Source organism: Molothrus aeneus, chromosome 8, assembly GCF_037042795.1.
Source record: "Molothrus aeneus isolate 106 chromosome 8, BPBGC_Maene_1.0, whole genome shotgun sequence".
Taxonomy (NCBI): Eukaryota; Metazoa; Chordata; class Aves; order Passeriformes; family Icteridae; genus Molothrus; species Molothrus aeneus.
The window spans coordinates 3,668,642-3,686,301 of record NC_089653.1 but is presented as its reverse complement, the minus strand read 5'-3'; the positions used below and the strand labels follow the sequence as shown (position 1 = coordinate 3,686,301).

Below are 17,660 nucleotides of genomic sequence, written 5' to 3'. Positions count from 1 at the left end.
ATATAGTATTATAGTATTATATAGTATTATAGTATTATAGTATTATATTATAGTATTATTAATAGTAATAGTAATAATAGTGTGTCCCCATGTCAGCTGCATTTCAGGGCAACCAAACAAGGGCAGGAGGCACCTCAAAAAGAACAGTTTAGTCTTACTCATCCCCTTGGGAGATGCTGGGAAAGCTGAGCCTTGTCTTCCACTTCCCTCTTTCCCAAGGTGAAGGAGCAGAACCTGCAGGCGTGGGACAGCAAACGTGACCCCTGCAACCACAGAGCCACAAGAGCACAGCCCAGAAAAGACTTGTCTGCTGCACCACAGCCCAAAAAACCCAGAACAAACAAAAAAAACCACCCAGGGCAACACCAAAAAAAGGCAGAAGCAAAAAAAAAAAAGGCAGGAGCAAGAACAGGGGAGAAGTACAAACTGCAAAGTGGAAGTAGAAAGAGAGCGTGTCAACTCTTGTGTAGCTGTCTGTCCTTCTGGAGTGTGACTCAGCAGAACAAAGGATTTTGTCCTCATGGAGAAACAGAGTCCATATTGCACAGGAAGTGGCAAAAATTCCCTGTCTGGAATGTGACTGCAGCTCCAGTGGCTTCCCTGGGGAATTTCCTCAGCTGCAGATCACCACCCTGCTCCACATCATCTGCAGCCCAGGGTAAGACTCTGCTTTTCCTGCACTCAGTGGAAATAAAAAAGAAATTTGCAGAAAAACTAGAGATTGTCATAGCTGAGAAAATTCACTTTTGCATTGAATAAATCTGGAAATAGCTGGATTTACAAACTGGAATACTCTGGAAGGACACAGGTACAGGACAAACCCTGTGCCTCCACCACGACCCAACACTGAAATTGTCACCACACAAAAGTCACCAGGTTTAAGATCAACATCTATATTTGAAATACTTGTACTTCCCTTTTTACATCAGCTCTGTCACGTGCATAAATGTTAAAGGAGGCTGAAAGGGGAACATGAACAAAAAGCTTTTAAACCATCACTTTTTTAAAAAGATGTTTTTAGCAGTAGCAAGAGATGCAGCACTTGGTGATCAGACCCAGCTTATCAGCATTTGGAGTTAAACACCACGTGGCAGAAAAAACAAGACAGCTATAACTTTATCCAAGGACAGATTTTTCTGCAATATCTGTGTTTGGACTAATTTCTGTCACTCTTCCTCTCCAAGCATTCCCATGCCATCACCAGTGGATTTTCTGATGAAAACACAGCATTATTCTACACCCAGAAATCACCTGCTACCATGCAAAGCAGCATGCTCAGGGGGTGTAAAAACATCAAAGTTAATGGAAATTAAAATTAAAAATAAAAGTTATTTTATTAAAAATATTTTTTAAAAAAAGTTAAATAAAAAGAAAAGTTCATTTTCTTTGGTTTAGTGAAGCCATGCTTAGCCTCACTTTGATGGAATAAATCTCCACCTCCATCCATGCACTCTTCCTGTTTTTATTAAAATCCTGAGTGCAGTTTTCCTTGCAGAGTGGGTGAGTGGGAGTGTGGAGCACAAGTAAACCCTGTCTCTGCACGTCACAGTTGTGAAACACATTCTAAATAAAACCATATGCTCTCAGAAGGAAAATTTCATCTCTCTCCCCTTTTGCTGCCTGCTCAGGTCGGCCCCAGTGCAGGGCTGAGGGGATGCAAATGCATTTACAGACAGGTTTGATGAGAAACTGATAAAAACCACATTCATTTCTTTATTCATTCCACAGGGTGAGTGCACAAGAGACTTGATTTTAAGAAGAATTCTGTGATTTGGCTTTTCCTCTTGTGTTCTCCCTTGAAACAGTTGGGAATTGGTGTCACCTGGTACCTGGGATGTTTTAGTGTCTGAAACTTCAATGATTTCCAGATCATCTCATGGTGATGGGGAGGAAACAAACAAACAAAAAATCACTAATCCACTGTTCTGGAAAAAACCCTTAATAACAGATATATTCCAGAGCTGGTTAGAAAGCTCTGTGGTTTGTCCTCACACTTAACACTCCAGTGATGCCCTGTGTGGCTCTCAGCTATGAAATTTAACAAGCCATTCTGTTAATTCTTTGGAACATTTTGCAAAATTTGCCTGTCATGCCACAGAAATTACTGACCCCATGTTCCTCTTTCCCATTCCTTATTTTCTGTCCAAACACCTGCCTTGGTGACACAGGGAGGCTGACCCAGGGACCTGGGGAGCAAAGACAAACCACCTCATTTCTCCCTCCTGTCATGACTTCTTTTGCAGATCAAAAACACAGCAAAGGGGAAGTGCCAGAACTTATTTTTTTTTCTCTGTATAATATTTAATTTCCCATTCTGGGTTATGCAATGAGAAGCTTTTCTCCCTGGGTCTGCACTAGGTATTTTGGACACATATAAAGTGTGTTACCTTTTTTTCTCCCATCCTTTGGCATCTCAGCTGCTGGTCAGGTTGCTCTGAAGGAAAAGGGCAAACCCAAAAGCAACACCTTCCAATGCTGCAGTTGTGCAATGATGGAAAAAAAAGGAATATTGGGGAAGCAAGCCAGCAAGTGTGAAGGGCCAGGTTATTTAGGAGTCCTCATCAAACCCTCATCTGTGTGATCAGCACTGAACCCCAGGCTCACTGATAAAGGGAAGATAAACTTCCCCCCAAGCTGAGGCTGCTCTGTTGTGCAAACCACAGCACCACTCCAGAGTTCTGACAGCTAAATGCTGTTAAATGACTAAATTTCCATTAGTAATAGGGATTTTTGCTTGTTTTTCAAGCAGCTCCCTCGCCTGGTTTTCAGATCCACCTAAGGCATAATCACTACCAGAGATGGCTAAAATAATAAAAACTAAATTAAATTAAAGCTGTGTACATTTGTAATGCCTCACCCACAATCAGTTTTGTGTGGCTTCGAGTGGATCACATGTTGTGGGTGTCTTGTCTGGTTTATTTCTTTTGTTTTATCACACATTCTTTCATTTTGAGTCCTGTCTCTCTTGTCACGACTCTCCAAAGGATTTAGACACGCAGCCAAGCATGCAGAGCACGTGTTCTGGAAGCACAGATAAATTAAACAAGCTGTACCTGATTGCAACTGGCCCCTCCTCTGCCAGGATTTTGCCAACTTTCATAAATTAGACACACAATCAAGTGCACAACTCAAAAAACCTGGATCTTCACTCTTCTTTTTTTAGCTGGTGAGAAGGGAAGGCACGGCTAACAAATCCTAATGCTCAAAATGTGACACACAGTGGAGAGGGGGAAAATAAAAATATGATTCCTTGAAAGTTATTGACAGATCAGCTGCAACCTACCAGAGGCTGAAAAAAGATACCAGATGGAATTAAAAAATCCTTGCTATTAGTGCATCAAACCAAATGCTGTGTTCTAAAGCCAAACTCTGCCCTCCTCCTGCTGCAAGGAACTGCTTCTTGGAAAATTGCTTATGCCTTTGTTGGTGGTGACTATTGACTCTAATAGCTAAATGTGACAAAGGGAAAAAAAAAACAAAACCAAAACAAAGCAGAAATACTGTCATAAAACACTGTCCAGACTTATTTGCCTTGAAAATCCCATTAAGATAAAAAAAAAAACCACACAGGTACTCACTTAAAATTGAACCTTAAACCCCCACAAATTGTTATTAATACTGAGTACCTTGATTTTTGACTTTACAATAAAATACAAGAGATAGCACACCAAAAAAAAAAAAAAGTGGGGAGATAAGATTTATGGCTGAAGGAAACATGACAGAAAAGAAAGAAAAAAGAACAAAATCTAATTTAAAATACACCAAGTAAGAATGTCTCTCATTGCCTGTAAACACACACAGATCAGCAGCACAGTTCCACTGGCAGAAGATTGATGCAGGCTTAAAAAACACAAAGCCAAACCCCTCAAAATCAGCACTGATGTAAACCCCAGTTCAGGCCAGCAAACCACCTGGAAATCCCACTTAGGATCCAAAACTATGACAATTTTTTGAGCACTTCCAAGACATGAAAACCAAACTTTTTCCCAAACAAGCCTCAAACCGCTCCCAAGGAACTGTCAGACCCCTTCCCCATGGGATTACTGAGGAATTCTACCACCTCCTGAGGGTTTAAAAAACCAAAAAGTACTGATGGGTTACATTTATTTCCCAAACACCTGCTGGGGTTTCGAGGCCTGAAGCAGCAAAGGCATCGTGACTGTCACCAACAGGCAGGGAAGAGCTGGGAAAATCACACGGAATTCTGAACCAAGGGGAAAAAACTTGGAGGAGTGAAGTTTAAAAAGCCTGCCACAACCATGGCTTCCCCCAGGATTTTAAGCAGAATACAAATAGAGACTGGGATGCCTTGCTGGAAGCATTCTGATAGCACCACAGATATGTCATTTATTGGTTATATATAGTATATAAAAATATATATCTATATATGAATTAAATTAAAATAGTAATAAAATTATATATATAACAGGTACATCCTAGATAATATATTATATAATATATCATTATATAATAATAATATTGCATATTATATAATATTATATATATTACATTATTTATAATTGTGTAATAATTATATATTATATAAATTAATTTAGTAAATTTATATATATATATAAATTTACTATATAAATTATTTATATATAGTATATAAACTTATATATTTCTATTTATAGTATTATATAAGTTTAAAAAGCCTGCCATAACCATGGCCTCTCCCAGGATTTTAAGCAAAATACAAATTGAGACTAGGATGCCTTCCTGGAAGAATTCTGATAGCAGCACAGATATATAATTTATTAGTTATATATATTATATATAAATATATATTTATATATTTATTATATTAAGGTAATAATAAAATAATATATATAATAGATACATCCTAGATAATATATTATATAATATGTAATTATATTATATTATTATACAATATATATTATATGTATATTACATAATATATATGTAATTATGTCATAATTATATATATTATATAAATTTATATATTTCTATTTATTTCTATATATTTTTATTTATATTATTATACTTATTATATTTATGTATATTGAATATATTATAATATATAATATTATCTATATAATATATATTATATAGATATATAATATATTATATAATTAATAATTATTTGTATAATCTATAAGAAAATTATATATATTACATTGCATTATATTATGTTACATATTATATATATTATATTATATTATATTATATTATATTATATTATATTATATTATATTATATTATATTATATTATATTATATTATATTATATTATATTAATTTTATTATATTATATTACATTATATTTCACCTCTTTCCAAGTGTGCAGATGCTGACAGGGCCAGGATCCTGGAGCACCAGCATGAGGCAAACAGACTCACACTGACATCTAAAGGTGTCATTTACTATCTGATGCCTCACAAAATGTCTGCAAAGGGCCAGCATCTTGTAAAGAGGTAACAAGGCAGAAAAAATGTCATTATTTAATTCTTACAATGAGTGTCCAAAGCCAGGCAGGGCAGGGCTTGGAGAAACCTGGGATAGAGGATAAAGGAGTCCCTGCCCATGGAATGAGATGAGCATTAAGGTCCCTCCCAAACCATTCTATGATCATCTGCACATAAACCCCATTTTTGAGGCAAATTTCCTTGGTTCACTAAGAATTATGTGGGATTTTCTTCCACTAGAAAACTCAGGTTTTGCTAAATTCTGTCTTAGGGGAAAAGATGCATCTTTTCCAAGGAGCTGGGCACAAGTCCTAGCTGCAGTTCAGCCACTTGAAACCAAGTGGTCATTTCAGAGTTAATAATTTTTCCCTGCTTTTAAGTTGGTTTTGAGCATAATTCCCATTAGAAAATGTGAATGCTGGTTTTGCAAGCAGCATGGCTTAAATCAGAATATATGAAAAGGTCTCTCATCAGTGATCCTAAACACGCCTCCTACTGTGCCAGAGAGAAATGGACATGGAAACAGACAGCAAATCTATTTCTTTTGTGCTTTTCAAACCCAGACACCACCTTGTTGTTCTGCAGTCACTCCACAGCCTGTGAGACACTGAAACCTGCAGACAGTTCACTGAATAAAATTTATTTTCCTGGATTTCCATAGGCATCCAGCCCATTCTCCCTAAAGTATAAATGCACTGGGAAGGGAGCAGTAAATCCTTCTTTAAGGAGAGGTGCACACCCATCCTCTGTGCCTGTGCAGAGTCTCACAACCTGGCAGAGCTGTATTTCTGAAGGATTAATTTGGGAATAGAATTGGAGGCTCCTGGTGCTGACTCTGGAAAGCCTGATCTGCATGTCCCTTGTTCTGTGGAATAAATCAAGTGAAGAGATAGCTTTAATCCATTTCAGTAATGTTCTTTAAACTTGAAATAATTTATGGTAGCAGAGTCCACTGCTACAACACGAGGTGCTTCATCAGCTGAGTCAATAAAGGTGACCAATCACACCATTTCCTAACTTACACCAGCCCTTGAACAGAGTTTGTTTTTAAATAATTTTTTTTAAATAGTTACAGTGCTTTGAGCATCCCTGGCAAGGTGGGGAGAGGAGGGAATTGAAACCCTGAGGAACAGCAAGGCCATCAGTAGTGAACTCAGGCTTCCAAGGCAGCACAGGCAAACCTAAAACCATCTGCAACATCTCACCTGATGGCTCAGGAAATCATTTTTGATTTCTACAAAAGGTGTCTGAGGGTGAGTTACTCCTAAGGCTTCTTTAATCCAAGAGCACACCAACATTCCTGGAAATTACAAAGCCAAGTGGGGAAAGCTGACAGCTGGCTCCACACAAAATTTAGGTTTGACTCAATGCAGCCAAAACCTCATTAGGTTTAAAATTAGTATTTTTCCTCTGCTTTAATCCAGATGTGGACTGCAAAAATAACTGAAAAGTTCACAGACATGTCCATGGGAGGTAAAGATAATCTTTGTAAAGAATGGTCTCAATTACAGTGATGGGAGTGGCCAGCAACTATTAAAAAATCCTCTAGAAATCCACAAAACCCCATCCAGTCCAGAGGCACTGCCTAAGCTACGAGAATACATTTAAAAACATTGTCCAGTGAAGGCTTTTGTCTGTCTACTCAATTGCAGCACTAAAAAATAAATAAATCCCAAAGCAAGCAATTAAATGCAAGGACTGCTTGCAAACCTGCACCAGACTTTTCAAGGGTTTTCAGCTCTATAAAGGCCACAGTCTGAGTGGCAGATTTCACATCAAAAACAAGGCTGTAAAGTCCAAATCAGCCTGTGGTCACCTTTGCACATTTCTGTCTCTCAAGTGTGCCCAGAAGGTTTGGTAACAGGAAAGGAGGGAGAGCTTTCCCAAATATATTTTTCCAAAAGCAAAAAAAAAAAACCCAAGTGAAAAACTTCAAACAAAAAAAAAAGAAAAAATAAAAAGGACTTTATTCAAAGTCCTTGGTGACACATAACATTATCATATATCCCAAAACCAACCATCAAAACCATTTTAGATTCAGGATCTGAAAATTCAAGGCTGGTAAAAATGCCCTAACTGGACCTCCTGAAGAATGAGATCTTACAGCACATCCCAGCCTCCTACAACCCAGAAACCAGCAGCTCATTAAACACATGTCCCACAAGACACAAATAGAGAAGTTTCAGAATTGCTCAGTTTGGTCTCATTTTTTGGCAAGCAACTTTTTTTTCCCCCAGCCCCCTTCCTTTTAGGCTCATGGCAAAAAGCAGCTTTGGAAAGATTTCTCCATCTGAACCTAACCCCTGGAGAGAACCAAAGACTGGGAAAAAACCGAGAGGTATCTGTGTTTATTGTTGGGATAAACAAACTCCAGAGCATTTATTTGTTCTGTTCCAAGTATGTCCTGTGCTCAAATACCATCACCTTTATTATCCAGAAAATTAAACCCCACTTTGTGCACATGGCTGATCCTTGTGCACGTTCAGCTGATCTCATGTGGCTGTGGGTCCCATTCTCTATTTTGGGTACTGGAATGACACAAAAGAGCTAAAAAAGCATCAGATAAATCTGTGACCAAGAGCCCTGGTGCTGTGGACCCTGCCAAGCCAGCCCAGGCTGCAGTGGCAGGAGAAGCACATTCAGGTTTAAGGAATTACAAACAGCCACGTCAGGCAGACTTGAAAGTGTCAGGATGCAAAAAAACCCCATTTTTTTTTCCAAACCAGCCCAGCTAAATTAGCACAATCTGCTGCCAGTTTAACGTGCAGGTGCTCTGAAATCCTTCCTGGGACTGCACAGGAAAGCTGAGCTTAGGACTCAAACCACAGAATCACCAGCATTCACTGAGAGGGCTCAACCACTCTCCCAGGCCCTGAGCTGCTCCCTGCCCTTGCTGGAAGAGCAGGATGTGCCAGCAAGTCTGTGGGCCACATGGTAAACTGAGGATCACACCACTGAGGCTGCTTAAAATAACTCCTCCACCCTTTTTTGGGGGGAGAAAGGGGTGGGGGGAGTGTGTCTGAGGTGCCACAGCCAGCTGTGCTGCTGCAGCTGGAGCTGGGGCAGGGACTGCTGGAGGAAATGCTTCTGCCACGTCCCCAGGCACTGCAAGGTGATGCTGTGACAGAGCAGGACTCACTTTCTCTGCAGGGTGACTTTTTGAAGCGCTGGCACCCTGGTCTGGCCAAAGGATGGGCAGCCCTGGAGGGGGAACCAAGCCTGGAGAGAAGAAGATGCATATTTTGCTCTTCCAGCAAGTTGCATCTGGTTTTCCTTCTGTTTTACCCTGACATCTGTCAAATAAAGAGTTTCAGCTCTCCACCCAAAAGGCAGGCAGCCTCAGCTGACAACACCAAAATGCAAAGCAGCTCTTTATCTAACACAGATTGAATTTCACTCTCCTTTCCAGGACTCCTCTCTGCTCACACACGTGGGGTTTAATCCCCACACTCCCCAGATGGAGAGGGACACTGGCATCAGCATGTTGGACAGGTTTCCAATGTGCTCCACAGCTGCAGGACAAGCCCTTTATAATCACTGTAAATATTTAAAAAAACACCTTAAAGAAGACCAGGTTTCCAATGTGCTCCATAACTGCAGAATAAACCCATTATAATCACTGTAAATATTAAAAAAAACACCTAAAAGAAGACCAGGTTTCCAATGTGCTCCATAACTGCAAGGTAAGTCCATTATAATCACTGTAGATATTTAAAAAAACACCTAAAAGAAGACCAGGTTTCCAATATGCTCAATAACTGCAGGATAAGGCCATTATAACATTATAATCACTGTAGATATTAAAAAAACACCTAAAAACAGACTAAGCCAAACACACACTGAAGAATACACATGGCATACTTTGATTTTATTTTTTTTTTTTTCCTCCTGATGTGCAATTCCAGCTCTGGCAGCCTTTATTTTTAGAAGTACTCCCTCAGAGAGGCCATACCCGAGCTGCAGTGAGCACAGAGGAGCTGTGCCCTGCTTTGAGGGCTGACACAGAGCTTCTGGTGGCACCTGCTCCTCCTCAGACATTCCCCACATGTGCAGTGCCACCTTCTCCTTCCTGCCTCCCTCATACCTGTCAGACCACCCCAAGGGCAAAACCCTTGACAAAATCCAAATCCAAATCCTTGACATGCAATGGACAATAACAACAAAAACCAGCTCCCAAAACCAAAATACAACAACCTCCCAAAAGGGGGGCCATGGAGATGGTCTGAGGGATGGAGCAGCTCTGCTGGGAGAGCTGGGATTGTTCACCTGGAGAGGAGAAGCTCTGGGGTGATCAAATTGAGGCCTTGCAGGGCCTGAAGGAGCTGACAAAAAAAGATGGAGACTTGTTACAAGGGCCTGGACAAGGGGGAATGGCTTCAAACTGGAAGAAAGTAGGGTTAGATGGGGATATTGGGAATGAGGAATTGTTCCCTGGGAGGGTGGGCAGGCCCTGGCACAGCTGGGGCTGCCCCTGGATCCCTGGCAGTGCCCAAGGCCAGGCTGGACTTTGGGGCTTTGTGGATGGTGGAAGGTGTCCCTGCCATGGCAGGGGTGGCACTGGATGGGCTTTAAGGTCCCTTCCCACCCAAACCATTCAGGGATTTCATGACAGAAATCTCCATCTCCCTGCTGGAGTGGTGAGGTCTCCTCTCAGGAGGGTCCAAAACGCTGCTGGGCCAGGTTTGGGGCAGAGCTGGCAGCAGCAGAGGGACACAGGGATGGGCAGCCTGGCCCTGAGTGCCAGGGGTGAATCCTGCCCCAAACCCCAGCAGGACAGGAGGGTTTCCTGCTCAGGGATGGATGCTCCACATCCTGCTGCAGCCCCAATAACATCTCTGACACTCCCATGCCAGGGATCCCCCAAATTCACCACTGACCCTTCCCATGGCACAGCCTCGGGCAGCACTGGGGGCTCCCCAGCCAGGTTTTAAAAGGAGCACAACCAAGAACTCCTCCAAATATGTTTCCAAAAAAGCCCAAATATTTCCACATTGAGGCCTCAGCTCCCTGATAAGCAACTTACAAATCAGTGTACATGTTTACAGTGGACATTTCAGATCTGTTAGGTAATGAGAGCTGCAAGCTGGATAAGCCCTGCTCGGATTGCTTGGAACTGGAACCACAGAATTCCGAATTTATCGTGGTGCTATCCAAAAATAAACACATTCACTCAGCAAGGACTTGTGACTCGTGAAAAATTATCAGGGTTTTGTGCTTTCCTAACTCACATTATAAAGCCTTCCCACGCAAATGCAGCCCTGTTTCACTTGTATCTTCTCATCAGCTTGTATTATTTAAAACATGTGGGACACTCACACAGATGGAAAAGGGAAAAAAAAAATAGGTCAGGCTCGAAACAAAAGCCAAGCCATCCTGTTTTATTAGCAGCTTAAACATGCAGAACTGTAAATTGAAATTCCAAGGAAAGCAATATAATGAAAACATTCTGAACACACAAATAAAAAATACAAAACAAAACCTGCTGCAAATCACTGCTACCCTAAATTGCCATGTTGCCAAATGCCTTAAACTGAAAAACAGAACTGATAAGAAGGCTTCTCCAGCTGAAATGAAAATGCACAGAAAGAACCACATTGCTCAGTGATCATATGGGATCTGGGCTATAAATCCAGGATTTTTCTAACATCAGCAGCCTGTGTAACAGTCCAGCACCTTTGAAATACTGCTGGACAATGAACAATTTGCAAAATCTTGTCCTTTCATTTGCCAAGATCCTGCTTTTAAATAAATTTATTCCTTTCCTTGAACTGACATTACAAACCTCAGAAACATTTATTCATTTCCCTTTTATCTGCTGCACAACCCCAATATTTACTACCAGAACACGTAAAGCCCAAATCAGAGCAGTGAATTTAATTTTGCTATTCAAGCTGAATGTCCCAAACATCATTTGATTGCTGCCACCTATTGTTGTTCCAAACATGTTGCAAGGAGTTAACCCTTTACTCAGCAGCTATGAAGTCATGCTGGAAGTAATTCTGGCTCTGCTGCTGCTAAATATGCAAATAATTATGCAACTAAATATGCAACTACATAATTAGCATCTATTTGGGTGTGATGATTGTAGAAAGAATGAATAAAGGTTGAAAATTAAGGTGAATTTTATACATACATATATTTATATATATATATATATATATATACACACACACTATTTATTACATTATTTATTTTAGATCTAATTTTTTTTAATTACACACTAACTTCTCCATTAGTCCTTTCCCTCACAAGAGAAGTAAATCTGGAATATTCATTTCTCACACAGCCCATATAAAATGGTAATTTTAGGTTGCCAAAGGCCACTTAATTCTGCCTCCTAAGGCTCCACAATGACATCATGTTGAGGCTCATCTAAGAGGTTAAAGGACACAAAAACTATCCTGTCTAGTTTATTCTACTGAATTTAAGTATTCAAACAGCAATGTGAAATTCGAGGGGTTGTTTCAAAATATTAATTTTCTGAATATGGTGTAAATAAGTGAAAATTGTTTTCAAAAAAACACGTGTGGGGCAAAAGGTTTCCTCCCTCAAACAGGAAAATGGTGAATTCCAGAGGGGTAAACTCCCAGCTCTGGCAAGTCATTTGAACTCTCCAATTCAGGCTCAAATGTCAAAAGCTAATTCAAACCCTCACTAATGGATCAAAGCATCCCCTACCCCACCCAGCTGCTCCTTTGCCCCTTCTTCTCTCCTGCAGCCTTTATCCACACATTAATGCCAGCAATGCCTCACCACAACCCATTTAAAAATTCATCTGGATTCCAGCTGGGAGCCAAATTAACCCAAGTGGCTCAAGAAAGTCCTGGCACAGGTCCCCAGCCAAGCACTTCAAGCCCTGGCAAAACTGGCCCAAAAAGGGAGCAGCCTCAGATGGGGCAAGGAAAGGGAGACCAGGGGGGATGTGGGAGAGCTTTAAACCCATAAACCCATAAATGGCAGAGCTTTAAACCCATAAATGCCCCTGCTGAAGGAGCTGCCAAAGCAGGGATGTGACACCAGAGCAGCAGGAACATCCAAAACTCATTCCTTTAACACTCCTCACCCCAAACCACAACAGCCACTGGGATTAACACTGCCCAGGCACATCTTTTTATTTAGCTCCAGAGTCCTCCTTCTATACAATAAAGGCCTTCCAGAGCAGCAGGGAATATTCCCAAATCCTGCCCCCTTCCCTTTGAGAGGAATGGCAGATTTGTCTTTCCAAACAAGCTGTGGGTCTGCTGGTAGATAAAACCAGCACTGGGAGATAAGAGAAACAATGGGAAGGATTCCACTGATTGATGAATGGAAAAAGATATTTGCCTTTGCAAATAAACTTTAGGTGTGGTGATAAATGAAATTAGACATTGAAAGATGAAAGAAACAAGGGGGAAGAAAAAACCCTAAATTCCATAAAAATTAAAAATGAAAAGGGAGGGTTATACATTAGAGGGAAGTCTCTGGTATCAGGCATTCTGGGAATGTACCTCAGAAATGGGGGAAAAACCCCTAAATTCCATAAGAATTAAAAATGAAAAGGGAGGGTTATACATTAGAGGGAAATCTTTGGTATCAGGCATTCTGGGAAGTCTGTGCCTCTCAAGTACCTCAGCCAATGGGGTTCAGAGTTTTAGGGATTGTTGGTATTGAGTTTGTAACCTTTGTTATTTTTGGTATTTATAAGTAATACTGATAAATAATGATTGTTGTTAATGTTATATGAATACTTTAAAAAGCTTGTCTTAATCCCTTCAAACACTTCCTGTTGATAAGTTGATTATATAATGTGAATTCTCAGATTTTTGTGATAAGAATTATTATTTTTAAGGTATTGTTGTAGTATTTACAGGCAGCTTTCATGTGTTTTACTATCTCTTTATATGATCATTTACAAGACATGTGTCTCTTCAGGATCCTGCCTTTTTGTTTAAGCACTCATATGTTTGGTTTGGCTTTTTTTAAATTCAGATTACCAGTTTGGTGGTTTTCTTCAGTTATTATTACAGACATACTCCAGCAGAGAGTTCAGTTGTAACATTAACTTCTTGGTTTTTTTTGAGTTTCAGTTTTGCACTAGGTAATCAGTCTCTCATTCAGCTGCATTTCCTCCACCTTTACACTCTCAGTGTCCAGATCCAGGCTCACAATCCGGACTGTGAACCCTTTCAGAGGGAAACGTGGCTGGGAAATTGGGATAAAAAGGGAGGCTGAGTCCTCCAAAAATCTGAGAGATCCCAGGGCAATGCCCCATGGCCTCTCCCTTTATTGGAATAGAGTCAAAGGACTCCTCTGTGTCCTTTTTGGACAGAAACCTCCGGTGTTTGTGGATTCATTTTCCCGACACCTTTAAGCCACGAGTGGCCACACGTGACCCTTAGCTGGCCACACAGGGGGAAGCCCTCCCCTTCCTCCAGCTCTGCACATCTCCTGCTCCATCCCAGGGCAGCCACAGAGCCCTGTCACCCACGGTGACAGCCACAGGGAAGGTTCCAACAGGCAGCAGGAACCTCCCCTTCCAGGAGTAGCTGGAATCGCTACCGGGAGGGAGTGCACAAACATGGCTCCTGCTAGAATCCCATCTTTGCCCCTGGATTTGGGAGAGCAGAGCATAAAAACGACTACAGAGTGTCAGTGTGGAGAGGAGAGAACACCTATTCCTTCCAGCAGCTGTCAGGAAATTGCATCTTAAATGCCAGGTGAGGTGAATCCAGGGAAAGCTCCCTCCTCTGCCAGCAAAACTCGGCTCTGAGATTTACACACAGCGATGCACCCGAGCCTCTGCAAGCCAAAACAGAGCTGAAACTGCACCCTGCTCAGGCTCTGAAACACCCTCCTCATCTGCTCTTCCCCCCACTCAGTTCTTAGCATAAAGAACCAGGGGTAAAGATGCCTGTGGCTCCAAAGCCAAGGAGCTCTGGGGCAGGGGGAGTCAGAGATGTTGGTCAGTCCTGCAGCCTGAGATGCAGAATTAACAGCTGGGTGGACATCTGGAAGCTGGTCTCACCCAGGGAACAGGCAGACAGGGGAAGAGAAACAGGAAGAAGGGGAGAAGACAAAACTTGCTGGATTCCCTCAGATAAAAGTCAACCCTGCAGTTAGAGAGAATATGAAGAGAGGATGTTGTGGGAAGCATCTGGCAGCTCCAGCTCTCCCAAGAGCAAGTGAAATGAGCTGTCCACCTTAATTACACCTTCTGAAGGGGAGCTGCCTGCTTTCTGGACAAGAAATTATTTAATTACCCCAAGAAAAACAATTTGCAAAGACATCAGTACGAGCTGGGCAAGGCCTTGAGGTGCAGACTAGCAGAACCTTGGGAAGGCTCTGAAAAAAACCACTCCCTCTACTTTTCCTCTCTGCTATTTTTTATTTCTAATTTTCTATGCTATTTTTTATTTTATTTTTATTTCTTTCACTATTAACTAGACCACCTCACCTGGGCCAGACTCACCATTATTTTCCAGGGTAAATGAGAGACCTCATGAAACAGAGAAATCCTGTTCTTACAGAATATTTATCTACTTAGGCACAAAGCCTAAAATCAGAGGTTGCAATGAAGATACTTCTCTTTACAGAAATGCTCAAGAAAACTTGTCCAATTCAATAATTATTTGCAAGCTGCACAAAGACAAGCCCCGCTTTAGAAGTTAGCAAAAAAATTAAAGATCAGATTCAAAACTGATTCATCCATTTAGATATTTTATGCTGTCAAAGTGTTAATGTATGACCTCGAAATTACCCACCTCTTATCATTCTCCAGCCTGTCCTGATGGAACAATTAAGCAACTCAGACTGCTGAGTGTTATTTTTTTCCTTCACAAGGTGCTCAAATGCTATTTTAAATTCAACACCTGCCATCCTGAGGGCTGAACTTACTGTTCACAATGTCACCCTGCAGCTGGAGAATCTGCGGGACAGGCATGGTGAGAATTACCACATCAAACTGCTCCGGGGGCCCAGCTTTCCTGGAGACTTCCCACCTGCCATCCCGCAGGGAAATGTGAGTTACATGCTGCTCATAGGACACGTCTGCACCTGGATGGGGAAAAAGCAGCAGCTAAATATCTTATAACGGGGAATTCCACGGGGGAAATGCACAGAGAGAGAGTTATTACAAGGGGGACAAGGGGGAATGGCTTCCCACTGCAATTACAGCTAATTATTTACAAGAGCAGAGTTTTTTAAAATCAGCTGATTAAAAAGAAAAATTAAAACAATTGCACAGAGGGACCAAAGTTTGACTGCTCTCATGCTCTAACTTTTCTGGACAGGGTTAAATAAGTCACTGAATTGTACACGTGGTTGTGGCACATGACATCCAAGGTAGTTAGTTAGAAAGTTTAAACTCATTTTCCTGCTCCACCCAGCAGGCTCACATCCTTTTCCCAAAACACAGGGTGTAGCACACCCCTCTGCCCCCAGTTACACAGCAGATGTTCTATTTGTATAAAAGACTTTTATACCTGCAGGACTCGGAAATTCACCGAGCTCACAGACACGTTTATCCACCCGAGCGACTTCCAGACACACACAAACCAACCGGGAACATAAACATCCTCATCAGGGATGTAAATTCCAAAGGCACCGCCAAAAACACAGCCATTAAAAGCTTTCCCTTCACACAAAGGCACCCAAAGGCATTACCTGACTGCTCCAAATAGTACTTGACAACCGAGGAGATGCCCTGGGGTGCCACGAAATTGCGGGAGCCTTCTCTCACCACCAGTCCTTCCACGGGAGCCGTCAGTGGCTTCAGGATGCCGTGGGTGACAAGCTCCTCGTAGAAGCTAGAAAGGGAGAAATCCACAAGGAAATACAGATGAATGCACGGAAATACACATGAAAACTTTGATTGTGGGAAACGGAGCGAGTTAAGACCAGCCTGAATTTTAAGAGGCTGCATTTCAAGGCAGGTTAAGCATAAATGCAGCAATAAAAGAACAAACTACCTTGCTAATTGCATTGTGTCCGGCCTTTTACCTGACAGCAAAGCTACCTGTGATGGAACTATCAGCGGCTTGACCCGGAGGCAGAAGAATACACAGCGGTTCCCTAAATCTCTGAACAGCAGCCCGAACTCCACAGCCCCTGCGGAGCGCAGGAATATTCCAGGTGCCTGAAACTCACCTGCCTTTTCGCTGCTTTCCAGGCAAATTTCTGCATTTTCACAGCGCTGCCACACCTCCGTCCCCTTCCCCAAAGTACCCCTGCACCTTTCACCCCGACCCACGCGAAGTTTCCCGGCGGTCACCCCTCCACTCCTGCCCTAAATCCCGCAGGCAGGGCAGCGAGCGAGCGGCTGCGGGGGCCTGGGTGTGGCGGGGCTTAAAGCACCTGTGCACCAGCAGCGGGGCCCCTGCGTGTCCCCACGGGCCACCAACCCCTCCGACACCGCGGGACGGGCGGGCTGGGGGCGGGATGGGGATGGGATGGAGGCGGGATGGAGGAGGGATGGAGGCGGGATGAGGGAGGGATGGGGATGGGATGGATGGGGCGGGATGAGGATGGGATGAAGGAGGGATGGGGCGGGTCTCACCTGAGCCGCGGCCCCGCCAGCTCCGGCTCGCAGGTGACGAACTGCGCGCCCAGGTCGGCGCTGCCGCGGTCGGCGCGGGTCGTGCTCATGCGGCCCCCTGCGCGACAGCGGGTCACAGACCGCCGCGACACGCCACGACACGCCACGACACCACGACACACACACACGCCACACATGACACACGCCAGGCCCGGGCTTCCCTCCCACTCCCCCGGCCCGCCGAACCCACCTGCGCCCCGCGCCTTGTCCCACACGGCCACCTGTCCCCGCGGGGCCCCGCGCAGCAGCGCCGCGCCCGCCGCGCCCGTCAGCCCCGCGCCCACCACCAGCACCCGCGCCATGGCTGCCGCACCGGCACCGGCACCGGCAACGGCCCGGACACGGACAGTGACAGCGGCACCGGCACGCCCCGGACACCGACACAGACACGCCCCGGACACGGACTGTGACACAGACACGCCCCGGACGCCGACACGGACACGCCCCGCGGTGGGCGGGGCCTCTGCGACGCTGCGCGCCCCTTGTGCGAGCCACGCCTATGGGCGGGGCGGGAAAAGGCCACGCCCACGTACGGCACCTGTGCGCGCGGGAAGTCGCCGCCAGACCTCTGCTGGGCACACATCTCTGTACGAGCACAGCTGTGCTGGGCACACATCTGGACTGACACCTCTGTACGGGCACAGCTGGGCTGGGCACACACCT

The 17,660-nt window shown here is 43.4% G+C and overlaps 1 protein-coding gene across 4 annotated transcripts in view; it reads right to left on the bottom strand.

Annotated features, from left to right (window-relative positions):
• RNLS (renalase, FAD dependent amine oxidase) overlaps nt 1–17,299 on the bottom strand; it is a 73,450-nt gene extending 56,151 nt beyond the window's left edge. For all 4 annotated transcript variants that reach the window (XM_066554997.1, XM_066554998.1, XM_066554996.1 and 1 more), the window contains exons 1-4: nt 17,188–17,299; nt 16,959–17,055; nt 16,067–16,209; nt 15,299–15,457 (exon numbers count right to left, since the gene is read on the bottom strand). In XM_066554997.1, the coding sequence (XP_066411094.1) occupies nt 15,299–15,457; nt 16,067–16,209; nt 16,959–17,055; nt 17,188–17,299 (511 nt within the window). The remainder of the gene's footprint in view (nt 1–15,298; nt 15,458–16,066; nt 16,210–16,958; nt 17,056–17,187) is intronic.
• Nucleotides 17,300–17,660: the final 361 nt, after the last annotated feature.